Raw genomic sequence first — 21,258 nt, 5'->3', positions numbered from 1 at the left:
CAATGACAGCACCAGGATGGAATGAATCTGGCCCAACTGTCTGTGTAAAGAATCATAGAAATGAAGGACTGGAAGGGACCTTGAGAAGACGTCAAATCCAGCCCCATCTGCTGAAGCAGGGTCAAGTAAACCTAGAACATCCCTGGCAGGTGTTTGACTAACTTGTTCTTAAAAACTTCCAGTGATGTGGATTCCACAACCTCTCTTGAAAGCCTGTTCCAGAGCTGAACTACGTTATAGGAAGAGAGATTTTCCTACCATCTAACCTTAATCTCCCTTGCTGCTGATTAGGCATATTATTTCTTGTCCTACCTTCAGTGGACATGGAGAACAAGTGATCATAGTTATTTTTATAACAGCCCTTAACATATTTGAAGACCTGTTTTCAATTCTCCCCTGAGTCTTCTTTTCTCAAGACTAACCATGCCCAGTTGTTTCAATCTTTACTCATTGGTCACATTTTCTAAATCTTTTATCATTTTTGTTGCTATCCTGTGGACTGTCGCCAATTTGTCCACATTTTTCCTAAAGCATGGCACCCAGAACTGGACACAAGACTCCAGCTGAGGCCTCACAGTGCTATTCAGAGCATGACAATTACTTTCCGGGTCTTATAAACAACTTTCCTATTAATTCACCCCAGAATGATATTGGCCTTTTTCACAATTTCATCACATTGTTGGCTCATATTCAATTTGTGATCCACTAGAGCCCCAGATCCTTTTCCACAGTACACACCTAGCCAGTTATTCCCCCATTTTGTAGTTGTGCATTTGATTTTTTCTTTTCTAAGTGTAGTATTTTGCACTTGTCTTTATTGAATTTCTTCTTGTTGATTTCAGACCAGTTCTCCAATTTGTCAAAATCAAAGTCATTTTGAATGCTAATTCAGACCAATTCTCCAATTTGTCAGTCATTTTGAATGCTAATCCTGGCCTCCAAAATGCTATAAACCCTTCCCAGCTTGGTGTCATCTACAAATGTTATAAGCGTACTCTCCATTCCATTATCCAAATAATTAATTAAAACATTTAAATTTAATTTAATTAATTAATTAAATAAATAAAATAATTAAAATAGGGAATAGTATCAGAACGATACTGATTCCTGTGGGCCTGCACTAGATGTGTCAGCAAACCACTGACAACTATTCTTTAGGTATCATATTTCACCCAGTTGTGCACCCACCTTCTACTAATTTCATCTAGACAACATTTCCCTAGTTTGTTTATGAGAATGTGGGACCAGATCAAAAACCTTGCTAAAATCAAGATATATCACATCTACTGCTCCCCCCACCCCATCCATTAGGCCAGTAAGGCTGTCAAAGAATAAAATTAGGTTGATTTGGTATGATCTGTTCTTGACAAATCCATGCTAGCTACTCCTTATTACCCCCTAGGTGCTTACAAATTGATTGTTTAATAATTTTTTTTCTGGTATCTTTCCAGGAGTAAACTCTTGAAGGAATGCCTCAATGCACATGGAATATTTAAGTATCCCATAACGTGTTGTTGCATCCAGTTCTTCATCTGGAATGGATGCGTGATAGCTTTCTTTTGACAAACATCTTTCTAATGCATCTTCATAGTAGCAGTGTCAGATCAGGAGACTCAACATTGGGGTTTTCCCCCCCTAGACTCTTCTAATGATTGTCACATAACTTTGGTTCCAGCTCTGTGAGATACTAATTAGCTTACAGAAGGCACTCAGTGCCCTTAACTACTAAAATGCCAACAGCATGTAATTGTTAAGGCTCTTTTCTCAGTTCCTGGCATGTCTCACGTTGACGAACTTACCATGTGCCAGAAGCTCTGTGTGTCAGTTTGACTCCAACCGCTGTTGATTCAGAGGTACTGGTAACATTAAACAAACCCCAAACCTTTAATCAGGGAAATATATTCAATTTTCTATAATTTTATCTACCACTTTTGGGCCAAATACTCAGCTGGGGGACAAATGGGGCTCTGCATCTTTGAGCCCTGCTCCACAGATCCTGGAGCTGGCAAGGTGCTGATTTAACCATCAGTGTAACTTGGAGCAACCTTAGGGCTGCTCTAAATTGTGCCTGGGTCCAATGCCCTTTCCCCCACAAAGAGCTGTTCCACAGATGAGAATTATCAAAAAGCAGTGGTGCTCCAGCCATGTTCACTTTCCCTGACTTGATCTTTATGCTGGAGGCTGGGAGAGGGGATAGGGTAGAGCAGGATAAGCCAGCTGGGAATTCTCCTTATCCTAGAGGAATTGCTAGGTAGCTGGTAACACTGACTTGTCAGTGGCTTTGCAGCCTAAAGCAGAGGATTTGATCCATAGCACTTAAAGTGAACTTCTGCTTTGAAAAGTGATTTGATAAAACATGACATCATAGTGTTTCATGTTCATTGTCTCCTGATTATTTTCATATCAAACAGGTTCATTTTACAAGTAAACAGAGGGGTTTTTGCCAAGTCCTAGCTCTGAAAACTCAGTCTGGGCAGTGGGCTTCAGGCTGGGTTCTTTCCATCTCCGATGACTCCAATGACCAAAATTACGAAACATTCTTTCAGTTTATTCATTTCAAACTATTTACAGGTCTTTATTTTTTATACAGATGTCTGTGCTTGTGATGGGGTGTCCACCCCTACACAAGGCAGAGGAGGTTAAATTAGTTTAATTAACTTGATAGGCTGCACTGGGGAAGAGCCAGGGATCAAAAAGCTAAATGAGGGCCTGAAAGTCTTCACAGTGTAGCTGAGAAGGAGCAGGTAGGGCTGGTGTAAAACCAGGAAGTTGACAGTAGCAGCTGGGTATAGGGGAAATAATCTGCAGTCACTCTGTGGAAGAAGGGAGGTGTGTTTGGGGTTATAGTGTTTTTAGTCTGTAGTTACTCCCCAGGAGGAGGGAGTTTGGGCTGGTAAATGCAGAGGGTAGGGCAGAAGATAGAGCAGAGAGGAAGGAAAAAGCCCAGAGAAAGAACAACAGGGTGTGGGAGCAAGCAGATTGTAGTTGCTAGACATAGGGTCCCTGGACTGGAACCTGGAGTAGTTGGTGGGCCTGGGTTCACTACCAGCTGCTGGGGAAGTGGCCCAGAACCTATCTGTGGATTGGAAGACTGTCTGGAATGGATGAGAACAGCTGATCCAGTGGGACTTTGATACCTTGGAAGGGGAGGACTACATAGTGACCTGGCTGGAGGCGTGAGTGACAAAGAGGAAATGTGTGGCATCCTAGTCAGCAAGTGGTCTGTGGTGACAGTGAGTTCACAGAAATGGGTGTGGGACCTGGACAGAGCTAATCCCCAGAGCAACCAGGAGGAGGCCATCCTAGCAGTGAGAGTACCCCATGACGCATGCTTTAGTATGATACAAGCAAGACAAATTATGAAACTTAATATATTTTCCAAACACATTAAAAGTGTGTACAGAAAACTTTCATTTCAAAAGGTCAGAGGTGACTTTAGCTTTAGGATTGCAAAAAGCAATATTACATGAGCAAAAGCTGAATTCTGCCTTTCTTCCACACTTTAAACAGGAACAAACATGAAGACAGCTCCCTGTCCCATGAGAGGTTAACAGTAAAATTCCCATTGACTTAATGGGAATAGACTCAGGTCCAAAGAGATTTACCACAGCTGTTAGTGTTAAATGCTTATCCTTTGCTTACTGAGTTTTTCACATTTATGATCTGTCCATAATTGACTGGAGTGCACCTGCCTGTTTAAATAAAAGTGAAGGTGGTATTATGGGCCAGATCACGCCAAATGCTGAGCATTTCCTAGAAGGTTAGGAGCCCTCAACTCCCAAATCAGTCCAACTTTAGGCTTCTCAGCACTTTCCCCCACATCTAATACAGAAAAGTAATTCACTGTGGTACTGAGCATGTTTCTGCAGTGGTGAAAAACTGTAGTGCTGGAGCTTAAATTACTTAGCTAAATTGTGTTTGCAAAATGCATATTTTGGATAGTAAATATAAAGTGCTTAATGTGGGGGAAAATGTACAACAGCTAGAAATGTTTGCTTGAATTGACCAATCCTGAAAGAGAGTAATAGTTTCCATGTGTTGATATTTGGTCTATTCTTGAGGTTCTTATTTAACTAACCTTTCATTGGCTTCGATGTAAGTTTTCCTTATGTAAGGAATGCAGAATTAGGGCTACTGAATATATTTGGGGTTTACGGAATTACTGTGCTAAGTAATTTTGCTTGGAGTTGGGCTCAGGTTGCCTATGCATTTAGAGGCAGATTTTCAAACAGTAGGCTACAGTTTTCAGGAATAAATAACCATAGGTGCATTTTTATTCACAATTAGCCATAGTTTAGAAATTTAGATTTTACCAGCATATCAGGCACCTTCATATATGACCCACACTGAAGACATGAGAATTTTTACTGCAGTGAATGTAAAGCATAAAAATTGAGAACCAAGGCATTTTTTACTTATTAAAATAATAATTTTAGTATAAATTAATCCTTTTGTTACTGATTCCTCTTGTGAGTAATGGCTTGAAATTGCATGGTGTCCATTGTCCACTCACAAGACCATGAGAAATAAACCCACTTTAAGCTCTGTCAGTGGAGGAACACTGGGAATTTAAGTGTCCTGATCTGCTCTGCCTATTGTGATAAACAGCAAATCTGTCAGATTAAAAACAACAGATTGTGTATTTTGATAATAGCACTCAATTATTTCAATACAATGCTTTTGACTGTTCATGTTGACCTAAATGAAACATTGTCTAATTATTTGTTCTTTGGATTGTTCTTTCGTTTTTACATTGGTGGGAGGAAAAAGCCTGTTGCTGAAAAATTTTGCCCAACTTTCCTCTAGGTTAACCCTTTCTTCCTTTCTCAAATGGACAGTTATGGAACATTAAATATTGTAGGAAATTAGAGTCATAACTAGATTTGATCCTGGTGGTACAAGCTTCATTTAAAAATTAAAACAGAAAACCACAAAGAAACTCTTCACCAAGCACTGCAAAACTCTTTTACCCAATGTCGGGAGGCGATCGTGTGGTTCATGTTTTTGTACTTTTTTCATTTGATGTAAATCCTCCATTCATCTGGGCGTATGTTTCTGGTATCGATTCATTTTCATCTTTTTCTGTTAAGTCTGTCTTTGTTGCGCCACAGCATCTTTTGTGCCCGTAGTAGGCTAGGAATCAATATGTATGTTACAATAAAGGCAGAAATTATAATAAGCTGCAGAAGCTACTGCTGTAAGATGGTGCTGTAAGGCATTTACTATCCTCATATTAAGAAAGGTAGATCCAGCTACTGTTTAATGTTTAACATAGCTTTTTAAACAGAAATCTTTCAACGGTAATCTATCTTGGAAAAAAAGTATTTGAAATAAAAATATTTGCTCTGCATTGGGAATTTGACTATCTTCTGATCATTCAGTGAATGATAGGCTTTAATTGTATTGTTTAATTTAGAGTGTTGGCTTCTTCAGGCAAGGCCGATGGCCTCAATTCTCAGTTCTGACTGGACTGTACTTGGCCCAGGAACCGAGACAGTGTGGTAAAAATAGCTAAGCAACACTTTTTTTTACCTCTTGGATTGGGGGCGGGCAGGAGAGTGTGAGATTCTGTGCTGTGCCTCTTTGAGGTACAGCACAGAACTTGCAGTGGAAGGGGACAGTGGCTAAGGTGGCATTGTCAACTTTCTGCCTTTCCAATTGTAGGGTGTTCCAAAAGTTGGAGGGGTCCCTGGTGAAACCTGAGGGGGCCCGGCAGCCTAATCTCTGGCAGCTTCCCTAACCTGACTTGTAGGCTACAGCTTGGCCTGGAATCTCTGCAGTACTGCATGCTGCACTCATGTCACCTACACCAGAGCTTGTGGGGAGTTACTGAGGAGGCGGCCTTATGGTTGCCTTTCATAATGTCTGTGTTGGCGGTATCTTCCCCTGGATAGAACTGGGACTTTTATTAATAATAATAATAATACTGCCACCACCATCTATTATATTTTGAGAGCTCAAAATAACCATAATCAGCTATAATCAGCTCTCAAACTGCTTTAAAAGATTAGTATCATTATCCCCATTTGCCAGCTGTGGAAACAGAGGCACAAAGCTGTGAAGTGACTTACTCAAGATCAGCAGGTGACTAGCAGAATCAGGCATAGAACCTAGGGCTCCTGACTCCCAGGTTAGTGCTCTATCCATGAGGTCACACTGCCTGCTCCCCTTTTTAGGCAAGCTTATGCTGCTCTTGCCTATTTATGTGGTGTAACGAGGTAAGAGGAGAGATGAGACTCTTCCTTTAGTTACACTAAAGGGAGGGCATCTATCTATGGCCTCATCACCACACTATCGTGTACCTTGGAATCACTAATGGATTTTACTCTTACAACATCCCTATCAAGTATTATTCCCATTTCACAGATGGGGGAACTGAGGCACAGACAAGATTGTGTGGTCCCAAGGTCAGGCAGAAAATCTGTAGCTGAGCCAGAAACTGAATGCAGGTTATTTGTGTTCCAGTTCAGCACCCTATCCCCTAAAACATCTTTCATAATGTAGCTGCTGTAGCTCATGCTGTGCTGGTCCTGTATGGCTTTTTGGAACTGCTCAGAATAGTTGGAATGCACAGCCACATCTGCTCTGTCCTTTGTGTACCTCCTTTCTTCCCTGGCCATACCCTTTGCATGCCTTACAGGAGACCCTTCTAAGATAGGGGCATTCCCAAATGGCCAATTCTAGATGAGTTTAGGGCTCCTTTATGCTGCGGTAAAGGGGCCAGCCAGAATGCAGAATTGAAGCCCATGTCTCCTATCTTTTGTACAGTGCCGAGCACAATGGGGACACATTATTTGGATTATCACTTAATACTTCATTGTATTTTTTGTATTCCAAATTGTCCATTCTTATTGTCTCTGGGCACCCAGGAATAAAAAATATTAATAATAAAGCTTTTAGTATAGTAGAAGATAGATGTCTTACCTCCTACAAATATTACAGCAAACGCTAGCTGGAAAATACTGTAGATGAGCGGAAAAGTAAACATCAGTGCAAGCTGTTCAGGGGTGAAGGAGAGCTGCACTATAGTTGTACACAGTTGAGTGTTTTGCATCCCTGTTTCCAGAGCTACTGTACGACATCTAAAGGGAATGATGAAAAAGAAAAAAATTAGATAGTATCCTACTGGGCTAATGTACTTTGAAGGAATACAAATGAATGTAAGAGACATACAATCACAGATATCAGGGCAGAAAAGAACAGTCTAGTTCACATAATCCACTCTCACAACTCAATCAAATGTGTGCATTGGAAGGGACCCATTTCACAATTCTACAGGGATCTTTGTAGAAATAAAGGATTTTTTTCTCAACACCTTTCACTTGATGATAACTCATTGACCACCCTTGGCAAATTGTCCAGTGAATTTATGGTACGATTGTATGCCCACTGAAATCAATGGGAGTCTGTCTAGGGATTCCAGGGGCTTTGGATCAAGCTGTTCATGACCCACAGGTTATGACATGTCAAACTTATTTGCAAAGTTTGCAAATGACATAGCATAGATTGATCTAATAGTGGAAGAGTGTATGACATAGCCACAAGGGTGTGATGAGGGAAATTGACATACTGTTAGCAGAGGTATAACCTACAAAAAGTGGAAATATGGACGAATGTCTAAGGTTGCAAACAAAAGAACAGCACAAGAATGTAGAGACAATCAGAAAGGCTAAGGCAAAAATGAGTTACATCTAGCAAGGGACATAAAAGGCAATAAGAAGCAGCTCTATAAATGCATGAGGAACAAGAGAAAGCTGAAGGAAAGTATAGTTCCTCTGCTTAACAGGGAAAGAGCTAATAAATGATGACATCAAGGAGGCTGAGGTGTTTAATACCTATTTTGCTTCAGTTTTCACTAAACAGTTAATTCTGACCAGGTGCTTAAAACAATTAATATTAACACCCTGGGGGAAAGAATGGAAGCCAAAACAGGGAAAGAACAGGTTAAAGAATATTTAAATAAGTTAAATGTATTCAAGTCAGCAGAGCCTGATGGAAATTCCTAGAGTACTTAAGGATCTAGCTGAAGCAATTTCAGAACCATTAGTGATTATCTTTGAGAGCTCATGGGAGACAGGTGAGGTCCCAGAGGGTTGGAACGAATAGGACAAACATCTTTAAAAAGGGGATGCAGGTAATTATAGACCAGTTGGCCTAAGTTTGATACCTGAATGATACTAGAATAATTTGTTAAACACTCCTTTTGTAAGCACCTAGAGGATAACAAGGTTACAAGGAATAGCCAGCATGGATTTGTGAAGAACAAATCATGCTGAACCAACCTAATGTCCTTCTTTGACACAGTTACTGGCTTAGTGGCTCAGAGGGGAAGCTGTAGTTGTAATATATCTTGATTTTTAGTAAAGCTTTTGATGCAGGCCCACATGACATTCTCATAAGCAATCTATGCAAATGGAACTTGGAAGAAATTATAATAAGGCGAATGAAAAACTGGTTGGTTGACCAGATTCAAAATATAGTTATGATTTGTTATCAAACTGAGAGGACTTAGCTAGTGGGAACTGATGGGGGTCAGTTTTGGGTCCAGTACTAGTCAATATTTTCATTAATGACTTGGATAATGGAGTGGAGAGTGTGCTTATAAAATCTGCAGATGGCAGCAAGTTGGGAGAGGCTGCTAGCACTTCAGAGGACAGGATTAGAATTCAAAATGACCTTGACAAATTGGAGAATTGGTCTGACATCAACAAGATGAAATTCCATTAAGATAAGTGCAAAGCATTACACTTGGGAAGAAAAAAAATCAAATGCACAACTACAAAATAGGGAATAACTAGCTAGGTGGTAGTACTGCTGAAAAGGATGTGGGGGTTATAGTGGATCACCAATTGAATATGGGTTACCAATGTGATGCTATTGTGAAAGGCTAATCATTCATGGGAGGTAACTGTTCTACTCTGCTCAGCACCAGTGAGGCCTCTGCTAGAGTATGGTGTCCAGTTATGAGTTCCAATTTAAGAAAGAGATGGACAAATTGGAGAGAGTACAGAGGAGAGCAACAATAGTTTAGAAAACCTAACCTGTGAGGAAAGCCACTTTTTTTTTTTTTTTTTTTTTTAAACCTATCTTTAGTCTTGAGAAAAGACTGCTTTTTATCAGGTCCTTCCCCCACCCCCCAGTCTTCAAATATGTTAAGGGCTGTTATAAAGAGGATGGTGATCAATTGTTCTCCATGTTCCTCGAGGGTAAAACAAGAAGTAATGGGCTTAATCTGCAGCAAAGGAGACTTAGGTTAGATGGTAGGAAATTTAGTAGGAAACTATAAGGGTAGTTAAGTTCTGGAATAGGCTTCCAAGGGATGTTGTGAAATCCCTGTCCTTGAAGGTTTATAAGATCGGGTTGGTCAAACACCCATCAGAGATGGTCTAGGTATATTTAGTTCTGCCTCAGTATAAGGGGACTAGACTAGAAGACTTCTCAAAGTCCCTTCCAGCCCTATACTTCTATTATTCTGTCTTGCTTACCACTGTACCCTGTAGTCGTGCTCTGTCCTGTGAGGCAGGAGAGCTAATTTAGAATCTCTGGGTCATTCTCTTTGCTGACGGCGGCGTTACAGTGAAGGCAGCGTGAGAATGTTTATGCATGTGTGGAGGGGGTTGCTATGCAGTGGTAGCTTCTGATTGTCAAACCTTAGGGAGACACAGAGCTCTGAAAGAAGCTCCATATACCCCTCCCAGCTGGAGGTTAGTCACAGCGACAAGACTCCTATTGTGAAGGAGGAAGGAAGTTGCAAGTGGGGGAAGACACCCTTCACTAAAACAACAGGCAAACATCATCTGGGATTCTTAGGGAACACTCTCCTATTCCCAACCACTTTGAGGAAGGTTTCTTCTGTACACATGTTGGGGTGTAGGCAGGGTCTGGGAGACACACAGGTAAGTAGACTGACAGTTTTGTGGAACAAGAGAATAGCCAGCAACCATAACTAAAAGTGTTCAGAACAAAAGCTTCACTTTGATGTACACATAAAGATGAGGGCTGTGACTCTGTAAAATAACTAGTTCTTAGGCATTTGTAAGTGGTTAATCACTAAATAAAAATGTCTAGCATACAATTACACATGCTGAGTCACAGAACAAGCTATACCTGTGCCAGGGCTGACCAGCTATGCGAGCCAGAAGAAAACCTAGAGAGTAACCAGCAGCTGGAAATATGGTTCCAACGATCCACAGTTGAGGGGAGATAGTCCAGGATCCCTTGTATAATATTCCTCCAACCACAGCTATGATCACTATGAGAGCAAGTCCAGTAATTGAACCAATCTGAAGAGGGGGGGAGAGAGAGGGAGAAGGTTTTCTTTTTTTTTTAAGGAAACCTAGGTTAAAGCAAGTAGGCCAGCCATAATTTAACCATATCTTTCTTTTAATCACACTGAAGTATCTTGTAAATGTAAAACTCAGGGTTCACAAATACCACATTAGATAGGGTGAAAGCTAGCTGCCAGTACTCAAAAAGCCAAGTATCCATTGCTCTAGGGCCAGCGTCTCTGGAGGTCCTAGCTTTCTTCTAACTGGTTTGCCTCTATTCATTCCAAATTAGCCCAGTCCATCAATTTAACCTAAAATGAGTCAATCAGCCCCTGAACTCCCTGGCTTGCAGTCTTCCTTTATTTTCCTGTATGTTTCGTAGAAGCAGCATGCATGGAGCTGTTACTCCCTCCACCATCCCAGGCCTTTCTGCCTCCATCTCTCTCATGCTGTCTCTCACTCTGTTCTGCTTCCTGTATAGCTAGGCTTGTTTTCCTTACTGTAGGTGTATGCTTCCATGATTGAGGGTTCTGGCAGCTGTGCTGGATATGGGTTAGCCTGGTTTCCTGTTAGTGTGGAGGACTCTCCTCTCCCTTCTGGCTACGCTCAGTATGGGGTTTCTGAACCTCATTACCCCAAGATATACTAAAAACAAGGCATTGGGACAAGATCTGCAGTTTACAATAAAAGTAATGTGAGGGGACACCAGGAAATACTTTGGGTCAAAATTTTAACACAACTTTAAATTCTTACTGCAGTAGTCTCCAAAGGAATTATTGTTTTTTGATGTGTATTTGCAACATTTTTTTTCTTTACTTACTTTTTTTAGTGCTGAGCACTTAATTTAGGTGATGGGATGTGTGGAGATCCCATCCTGTGTTTGGCAGAGAAAAAGCTAACTCTCTTCCTGAGGAGAACATCTAACCCAGGTGTCTACCCTGATGGCATACACTGTCAGAGAATGACTAGGGTTATGTGGCTGGACTCAGGTGGAGCTAATTAGTCACCCAAAGAAACTATGGGGCTGACCCTGCTTCTTTTGGATTCAATGGAAAGACTGATTTCAACGGACTTTGGCCCACGCCTACAAGAATAGTGAGTTGATGTGAATGTTCTTGTTTCAGTTAAGCTAATAACCAGATTATTCTAGGGTAGATAAATGTGACAGGATGTGCAAATCTGCTTTGATTTTATTCTAGTAAATTCTAGTTGTGCCCTTCCCCTATTTCCTATTATTTTAACCCAAACCTTGTCAGCTATGTCTCCTTCATCTGGCTCTTGATCTTTATTTGACCTTTCATTGGCCTACACAAAGCAAACTGTGAATGTGTACCATTTACTCAGGCCTGCTGATGGTGAAGGGTTTAAAAGGGCCCAGGTGGATGGGAAGATAGATACATATCCTTCTCTCCTTCACACAACCCCTTTCCGTGAGGCCCCCTCCACTCGTGCTTTCTGCCCCTCCCCTGAGCTGAGCTTATTTATTATGAACCATGCAGGTTCCCAGGTGATTGACGAGGTGGTATCTGCTACTCAGCTTTCCGGGTTCATCAATAATCTCCCTGGGGAGTCCAAGGGACCCCGGAAGCTGAGTAGCAGATACCGCCACCTCAGCTGCCCGGGAACCTGCATTAAGCAAAATAAATAAGTAAAAACTTCTGGTGGAAGCCCACTCAGATCTCAGCCATCCCTTTGTAGGGGGGTCATTGACTGTTCTGCCCTGGGATGTGGAATTGCTGTCCATGGGCCTGATCATACTGCACCTTCTGTTTGGAAGTTTCAGAAATGTTTACATCCTACACATAAACATTTATTGCTACAAAGATATGTTTTAAAAAGAAAACTACCAGTTTTAATAAGCAGTTTTCCGTTAACAGGACTTAATAGGTGGAGTGTGTATGGAGAATCCAATGTTACATTTTTGGATCCAAAAGACTTGACAGTGTCCAAGTTTATAAGAAAGCTGTGAGTTGATTTTGAAATACAATACAGCACATGAATATATTAAGAAAATAAATTTGACATAAAGAGAAATGTAACATTGAGCTGAAAGGATGACAGTTATTAAGGGGAATAAATATTCACCAAAAGATTATTTTAATGAGAAAAGATGTATACTAATTAATGACAGTCAGTGGGAGTTGAGGGTACTCAGCATCTCAGAAGCAATGAGAACCTTGTAGGATAAGGTCCGTAAGCATTCCATTTCAATTAATACCAAATGTCACATACGAAATCACTGAACGATGGTGATTTATAATGGTGTATGCAACACACACACATTTGTACAGGATGAAAGCAACATGTTGCTAGATGGGAAACTTACTGCTATCATGAAGTTAGTTACTGATATTCTTCTTTGTTGTGAGTAGAAACATACTGTTTGAGTAGCCCCATTGAAGCCATAACCTGGCCCACAACGAGCAATGGTTCCAATCAGTATATGAAAGTTTCATATCTTACCTTAAGTATAATTTTAGCTTTCTTGGGCCATTTGTGATTAATGTATATTCCAAATGAAACAGGAATTACAAGGGCTACCAATGAAATGCCTGAAAATAAGAACAAATAACATTTAACAGAGAACAGTCAAGATAAGAAAACAGACACTGAACAGAGAGAATATGTTTACATAGCAGGCTTCTGTAGGTAAATTTCTAGTTACACATACATCCATACACACTCCCACACTTATGCTTTACATTACTATGAAATTGTACTATCTTTGGAAACTTTCTGAGGTAATTGTAGAATAGTTCCAGAGGGGTAGCCATGTTAGTCTGTATACAGCAAAAACAACGAGAGTTCTGTAGCACTTTAAAGACTAACAAATATTAAATTTGTTAGTCTTTAAAGTGCTACAGAACTCTCGTTGTTTTTGAGGTAATTTGTAGTTACATATACACCTAGCAGGGTAAAAAAGCATACAGCAATTTTAGTATGGTTTAACATTTGTTTTCTATAATACTAAACATTCATTTTGCCTGCAGGTGTTTCTACTGTACCACAGCAGCAACCATCTTAGAGCTTCTTGTGTTGTGGACATTTTTCCCAATACTGATCTTAAGAACACAAATGGTTCACATGATTCTTTTTTTGGAACTGAAAATTACGTGTATGAAGGTGTCTGCACTGGTGTGTAGGGAACAGATTCTGGAACTTAAACTAGTGAGCCTTAACTGCTTAGTCCTAAAATAATCCCATTAATCTTAAACTATCAGCTGTCAATCTTTTTCTCTGGCCAGGTGAGGTTTCCTGTGTTGAGTCAAACTAAACCGCAAGTTCCACTGATGGGGGTGCCCATTGGCAACTGTTTTAGGTTTCAGGTTTGCAACCCTATTTAAATTGAAGTGCTTAAGTGCATTGCTGGATCAGGACCATAGCGCTCAGCACCTTGCAAGACTGTGCCCTACAGCCATTACAAAAATGACACTAGATATTTCCCCAAAGGTACGGCACATCTCTAGATCTGTTTCTCTATATCCTTCCAACATTTCCACAAAGGATATAAATATTTGTTACCCTATGGTAAATATCTGTACTATTTTTATAATGGCTGTAGGGCTCTATCCTGCAAGGTGCTAAGTGCCCTGGTCTTTGTTGGAATAGACATTGCAGGCTGCTGGTAAAAAGAGAATTGCTACCAAAAGGAGAAAGATGAAAGAGAGAACATTGATTTAACTCACCTATACTGTCATAGGGGATTACGATGGAGTCTGTTTCTGTCCACGTTTTGGTATACACAAAGAGACACAGTGGCATCATTCCCAGTGCAAGCAGTGTTGAACATGTTGTCATACTGACACTGCAAGGAAATTGGCAAAAGTTATAGTTCATCTCATGCTCTCCAAGTGTCTTCCATTGTCTTATTACAATTTAATTGTTTATGAGAAATGGTGAAAGAAATGCTACTGACTACAATCAATTTATCCTGCATATTAATTCACAAAAAACTAAATTGAAGAAATATTAGAATGCCAGCTTATACTTGGGGGGGAAAAAAAGTGAACTATTTCAAGTTAAGGTGGAATCTTCACATTAAATTATTCTGTTGTGCCTAGGGCGTCGTCGACACTATGAGCAAGGGGTGTGATTCCTAACTTGTGTACGCACACTTGTGCTAGCTCTGATTGAGCTAGTCTGAGTGTGTATATATAGCAGTCTAGCTGCAGTAGTATGGGCCATGGTGGCACGGCTTAGCTGTGCTGAGTACCAACCTGCTTGAACTCTGTGGGCACATATGTGGCATGGCTAAGTTGTGCCGCTGCTGTCCATGCTACTGTGGCTACAGCAATATTTATATTTGTGCTGGCTCTCCTCAAGCTAGTGCAAGTACTTGGACATGAGGTAGGAACCAGACCTCCCATAGCCTATAGTGCAGAAGTAGCATAGGAGAGCTAAAGGGTATTGTTAGCTGACCAGGAGATTATTTGATGGGGATTCACGCTGCATTAAGCCCATGGAGGAGATGGGAGCAGAGAAACCTGATAAGCTTTATGTACTCCCCTCTTCAGCCCAGATCCTGCCACCCTTAGTCACATTAGAGTCACTAAATCAATAAGATTACTCGTGGGATAAAGTACTATAGAATCTGGCTCTTAGTTGGAGATTGTGCTGGAACTGACTATTTGTAAGGTCCTAATTAGAATGAACCTGTTTTCCCTTTTGTTTCCCTTAAACCTTATGTCCAATTGTCTTTATCTGGGGAACCTTGATTTGGCTCCTTACACTTGCTATTGCAGCTTGTTTACCAATAGTAGTAATATACAGCTGTTCATCAGTAGCTCCCAAATCTCTTTATAAAGGAGGTAAGCAGTATTAGCCCCATTTTACAGAAAGGGACATGAGAGAAATGAAGTGATTTTTTTCCCCCCAAAGTCAAACTGCTGGCTATAGCAGAACTGGGAATAGAACCCTGGACTCTCTGCCCAGATGATGTATAATATCTCTATATAATACCATATAATAGATCAGATCCAGTCACTTGATCTCTTCAGTATCCGGGTGCAAAGAGAAATTAAGTAAAAAAATGTCAGCCTGGAGGGTTGGCTCAACTTTAAATCTTTTTCCTGGTTAATATTAGTGTAAGGTATGTTTTTATATACTAAAAATAAGAAAAAAATCAGAAAGGGCCCCCATAGAATCAGTGGTAGCTGAGACACACCTCAGCTGATAATGGTGTACTGTCTTTAATTCATTATTAAAATGGACATTAATTTGTTACTTGGTAGACTATGACAGTTTCTGGTAAAAAGGTACTTAGACAAATTTAAAAATATACCATCCATGGAGTACACAGGAATTTCCAGAATATTATTTATGTATGTATATAGTACCTACAGAGTGCTTTGGATTGACTTCTGCCTTGTAAAGAACCCAACTTCTTGTCCCCAAAAGTTCATAATCTGGGGGCTTGATCTAAAGCCTCCCTTTGATTTGAGTGGGCTTTGGATCAGGCCCTAAATAGCCAATGTGCAAACACACATCATTTTGGAAGAATGGGGTCTTTAAGGGTGGACTCCTGTGTCCTCCCAGGCCCCTATTGAAGTTTTGGGGCTCCAGACAGGTGTCAGGGGTCTACCATCTTCATCACATTGCAGGATCGAGTCCAAGGGATGGAGGCTGGGTTCAGTGAAAAGCAGTGTAACTGAATAGTGAAGCATGGCATGAAATTGTTGCTTCTTTATTTGTTCATGGGTCTTCCTATTTTTAAATCTGAAGGCTTTAGACATTGCTGTTTTCTGTTTAAGACATTCAATTATTTAATCAGTCAACACTGCAGTGTGGGGAGGACTAGTGTTGATAGGCCTGAAGTGTGTCTGCCATTGGGGTGAAGATGTAGAGGGAAAAGGTAGCTGGATAACACAGAGAATTCCAGGCATTTGGGCAATGTAAATAAAGGCCTGGGCCTAAATTCCCCCTCCTGTGGTAACATCCATAGATAAGAACACTAGGAAAGAAATCTGAATCTGTCCCTGACACTGCCATTGTGGGGTTTGGCCAGACAGAATAGGCCACAAGGCCTTCCTCTAAATCTGGGGGATCCATATGAGACCAGGATCATCAGCGTGGAAGCTCTATGCTTTCACATTGATTCTGGCCCTTCACCTTAGCCCCTTAGATGTGGCTATCCAGAGGCTCCAGTTGGAGGGTTCCATGTAAAAGATGGACTTGGATCTTTGGATTTATTGCAGGGGATTATATGGGTTCCCCTTTTCTTTGGCCAACCCCCTCTTCCTCAAAGTCTGTCCCTTCTCTGCCTCCACTAGAAGAGGAGGAATATCTCCACCAAAAGGGGGTTTTCTTTCTGTAGACTAAAGGGCCAGTGACCCCATTCCATCTCCTGACCTCCCTCATGCCCATTCTCATCCCCTGCTTTACTTTTCTCCCTAACATCTCCCTCCTTTGGTTCTTTTGCCTCATGATACAAGCATGCTTTAATCTTTCCCATCTTAAAAAGCCTGCTCATGCCTCTCCAACGATCACCCCATCTCACTTTCAACTTTAAGCTCATTGAAACTGTTTATAATCATTGTCTGGAATTCCTCTCCTCCAGTTCCTTTCTCGACCCTCTCCAGTCCAGCTTCTTCCCCTTGCACTCAACTAAAACTACTCTCATGGAAGTCTCTAATATCCTTTTCCTAGTTAAAGCTCAGAACAAGTATTCCAGCCTAATCCATGTATCAGCTGCCTTTGATGCAGTCAACCATGCATTTCTTGAAATCTTGCCCTCCTTTGGCTTCAGTGACTTTCTTCTCTTGGTTCTCTTCTCTCTTTAATCGGTCTTTTGGCATGTCCTTCAGAGGATCCTCCTCATACTCGCTCTAGCTTTTTGTGGGGGTTCCACAGGGCTCTGTCCTTGGTTTCCTTCTCTTCTCCTTCTGCGTGTTGTCTCTGAGTAATCTCATCCACAAACACAAATTCACTGAACATCTTTATGGTGACAACTATCCTCTTTACCTCTTTCGGTGACATCTCTATCTCTTTCTTGGTCTTGTGCTATCTGAACTACTATTTTGGCCTGTCTCTGACATCTCCTTATGGGTTTCTAGACATCAGCTCAAGATAAACATGGCTAAACCAGAGCTCTTAATCCTTCCCTCCAAATCCTCCCCCTACCTTCTTTCTCATTCACTGCAGACAATACCACCATCCTGCCTGTCACTAAGGTCTGTAACCTCTGCCTCATCTTTGACCTCTCTTTAGGTACTCACATTCAGACTGTCTACGTCTTGCAGATTCTTTCTTCATTACACCTTTAAGATATGGCCTTTCTTATCCAACCATGCAGCTAAAACTCTCATCCAGGCTTTCATCATCTCTTGTATCAATTACTGCAACATTCTTTTCCCTGGTCTTGAGCAGGTCAAGATTACATTTGTCATATCTGGAATGCTGCTGCAAAGTTTATTTTCCTCGCCTGTAGCTTTGACCACAGTGAATCCCTTTGTTATCCCTCCACATCAAACATGAGCTGGTTGTCTTCACTTTCAAGACTCTTCACAGCCTATCCCCCTTCTACTTATTTCACATTCACTCTAGCCTCTGATCAGCCCATGATGCCAGCCTCCATTGCCCACTGGTAACCTTTTCAAACAAGTACCTTCATGCCTTCTCCCATGCTGCCCTTCATGCTTGGGAGGTGTTTCCTGTTAATATCCACAAAGCGACCTCATTATCTCCCTTCAAAACCCTTCTTAAAACTCTCCTTTTTCATTATGCCTACAAAAAACTTGACAAGCCACTGAGTGTTCAATGGTGTGTTCTATCATGCTGACCAACGTTCTCATTGTTTGTTTGTACACCCGTGGCTGTCTTTACCCATCTGTTGTCTCTTGCTTTATACTTAGACTGTTAGCTCTTTGGAGTAGGGATCATCTTTTTGTTCAGTGTTTTTACAGCATACCTAGCATGGTGGGGCCCTGGTCTATGACAGAGGTACCAAGGCCTTATGATAATACAAAAAGTAATCATAATAAGGGTGATCTTCTGAGGAAGGTATAAACTCGCTATGAGTATGTCATGAATAGAGATTTATTTCTGTCCCCCTACTCGTGATGGGCTTACATTATAAGTTTTGCTTCAGGGTGTAATGGCCCTTTCACACTTGGTATTTTATTTGTTTACACAGACCACACCATCTATTTAAAAGGCAGCCACTCGTGTGGTATGATGTGAAGGGTTTTGCAATGCAATGCTGGCTACAATATTTTCTTTCATGTGGTTATTATTCTACCAAGCATGAGGATTCCTATGTTGTTCCCTACTTTACAGAACCCGAATTCTCGGGGCCCTGAGTTATGGTCTCTGAGGGTATGTCTACACTGCAATAAAAGACCTGCGGCTGGCCTGGGTCAGCCACTTGGGCTCATGGGACTCAATCTGCAGAGCTAAAAATTGGAGTGTGGACTCAGTACCGTGTGTGTGTGTGTGTGTGTGTGTGTGTGTGTGTGTGTGTGTGTGCGTGTGTGTGTGAGTGTGTGTGTGAGTGTGTGTGTGTGTGTGTGTGTGTGTGTGTGTGTGGTTTTTTTTTTTTTTTTTTGCAGTGTAGATATACTCTACGGACCTGATTGAAGTCCCATTGTAGTCTCAGGATTAAAGTCTCTACTTGAAGAATACTCCCTTTGTAGGCATTTATCTTTCCCGTTGCAGGGGTCATAGACGGTTCCTCTCACATATTAAGGGCCAGATCCTGTGCTTATTTACACCAATGTAAATCCAGATTAATGCCAGTGACTTCAATTGAGTTCTTTTGAATTCTCACTCGTGTCGGTGAGAGCAAGATTTGGCCCTACATACACTATTTCTCCCCTGGTAAAATGGATTGATTCCAAAACAGAATTTCAGCCTTATCGCTGAATTTCCTTTCCTTTGTGGTTTTGCCAGATCTGTGCTTTACTGAAATAAAGTATTTGGCAATTTATAATATTTCTGTCTTCTCTCCATAGCAAGGAAGCTGGTGATTAACAGAGTTGATTACATACTGTATTAAAAAACACATTACACTAACACCTATATATTACAAAGAAATTCATTATTTGCACAGTGTGGAAAAAATGTCTTATTAAAACCACAAATATTAAAATTCTTCATCTGTGCACCTTAGCGCCCCTTTCTTTCTTCTATTAGTTTTTCCATAACTAGTTCAGACTGGCATATGAAGTGGACAAATGCTGTAATTTATGTTACTCTGTGGGAAGTAGAGAAACTATTTTGTTTTAGAACAAGGTAATCACTTTTTTAAAAATTGCTCTTTTTTGAAGGCTGTTAGAGCTAAATGATGGAAAATATAAGCATCCTGGGATTTGCATCAAGAGCCACGTTCACCTTGAGCACGCATTTGATGTCTGCAGACACCAGCTGCCTGACACATCACAATTTCTGACTTCTCAGCATCCTGAAGTTGCAGCCAAGTGACTTGCCACTGAGATCATCACATTCACAAAAGCTTTTTCATGGCAAGCAGTGGGTAGGCTGTAGCTTATATCCTATAAAACACTCTTTGAAAACTGCATATGTGCCAGAAACATATGTTACAAATGAATTTGGACCCTGGATATAAACTTCACAATGGCTAAACTTGTGAAGAACACGTAGGTTGATAAATATTTTTCTTTAATGAGACATTAGAACAACAATTGATTATTTTGTAACCCTTCATAGACCTCTGTTTATAACGTTAATTGTTATGAATTTCTATTGTAGTAGTGCCAATCAGGTTGGGGCTCTGTTGTGCTTGGAATGGAACAAGTACATAGTGTAGTAAAGAATAATACTTTGCTTTCATCAGTAGATCTCAACTGGCTTCACAATCATTAAGGTATTTATCCTCACAATACCCTTGTCAGGTATGGAAGTAGTATTACCCTAGTTTTTACAGATGGGGAACTGAGGTTCAGAGAAGCTAAGTGACTTGCTCAAGGTCACACAGAAAATCTGGCAAAGAAAACTGAACCTGGGTTTCCCAAATCTTAAGCTACTGCGATAGCCACTGACCCATCTTGCCTTTCTGATTCAAAGAGATTAATTTAAAGAAAGAAAAGAGAAGTAATTCAGAGAAGTAATACTCTTACCTTAGGTCCATGTCACCATCTACCCAATATGCTAGAATGTTGGAAGATGTTCCACCTGGACAACATCCCATGATCAGCACTGCAACAGCTTGAACAGGATGTATATTAAAGATGACTGATAGCACGAAGCCTGTCAAAGGCATAATTCCAAACTGACAGAGGAAGCCCACAAATATGCCCCATGGCCTTTTTATGTGTCCCCAAAATTTTTTTATGTCCACATTGCAGCCCATGGAGAACATCACCAATGCCAACAAGACTGTTAGGACGGTACTTAAAATTACATTCAAAGTTTTGTTAAAGTTGTCATCAGGTAACACACATGAAGTGCCATCGCAAATGGTGGCATTTGCAGAACAGTATGAAATATTTGTGCTGGAGTTTGCTGTCGTCATCTCAAAGTCGCCAAAGTTAAATTTCTCTGGAAGTCACTACTGCTGCGTTTTAAAATAAAGAAATTCTCAGTTCATCCAAGTCAAACTTTTAAGCCCTCTGTAAATGCTCTCCTCTTGGTTGCTCTTTTTAAATTACACGAGAGGCAATAAAGAGCAATAAATACTTGAACTCAGTTTCTAAGAGTGTAGGGGCTGGTACAGTGCTGAGTCACAGGGTGTATATAGTTGGTGCTATCTTATTGAAGCAGCAAACTTTTAATTAATCATTTATTTATGCAATAGTGTACAGTTCCACACAGCAGAGCAATCATGTTAATATTTAAAAGTATGAGCTGGGTTTGTTAAATAGCTTTAATACAAAGTGAGATTCACGGGGGTGATAGAAAGCCAAGATTCCGATCTTTCCATCACTTGCATGAGGTTTGACTGTCACCCCTGTACAGAGCCCGTTTGAAGGCAGTGGGGTTCTGCAATGGCATAGCAATCCTCCTACGTATAAGAAACTGCAGGTTTGGGGCCCAT

General features: G+C 40.8%; 1 protein-coding gene across 1 annotated transcript; it reads right to left on the bottom strand.

The window, feature by feature from the left end:
• Positions 1–4,862: 4,862 nt before the first annotated feature.
• On the bottom strand, positions 4,863–20,848 carry SLC10A2 (solute carrier family 10 member 2). The gene is made up of 6 exons (XM_067536796.1): positions 20,342–20,848; positions 13,955–14,073; positions 12,732–12,820; positions 10,108–10,283; positions 6,925–7,082; positions 4,863–5,133 (listed from the first exon to the last, which is right to left on the bottom strand). The coding sequence occupies exons 1-6, from the start codon at positions 20,734–20,736 to the stop codon at positions 4,997–4,999; spliced, it is 1,074 nt and encodes a 357-aa protein (XP_067392897.1). The 5' UTR covers positions 20,737–20,848; the 3' UTR covers positions 4,863–4,996.
• Positions 20,849–21,258: the final 410 nt, after the last annotated feature.

The sequence above is a fragment of the Emydura macquarii genome, unplaced genomic scaffold, assembly GCF_026122565.2.
Source record: "Emydura macquarii macquarii isolate MOO-44397 ecotype Brisbane River unplaced genomic scaffold, CSIRO-AGI_Emac_v2 contig_3671, whole genome shotgun sequence".
NCBI classification, from domain to species: domain Eukaryota; kingdom Metazoa; phylum Chordata; order Testudines; family Chelidae; genus Emydura; species Emydura macquarii.
The sequence above is the reverse complement of the archived record's forward strand: the minus strand, read 5'-3'. Positions and strand labels throughout refer to the sequence as shown.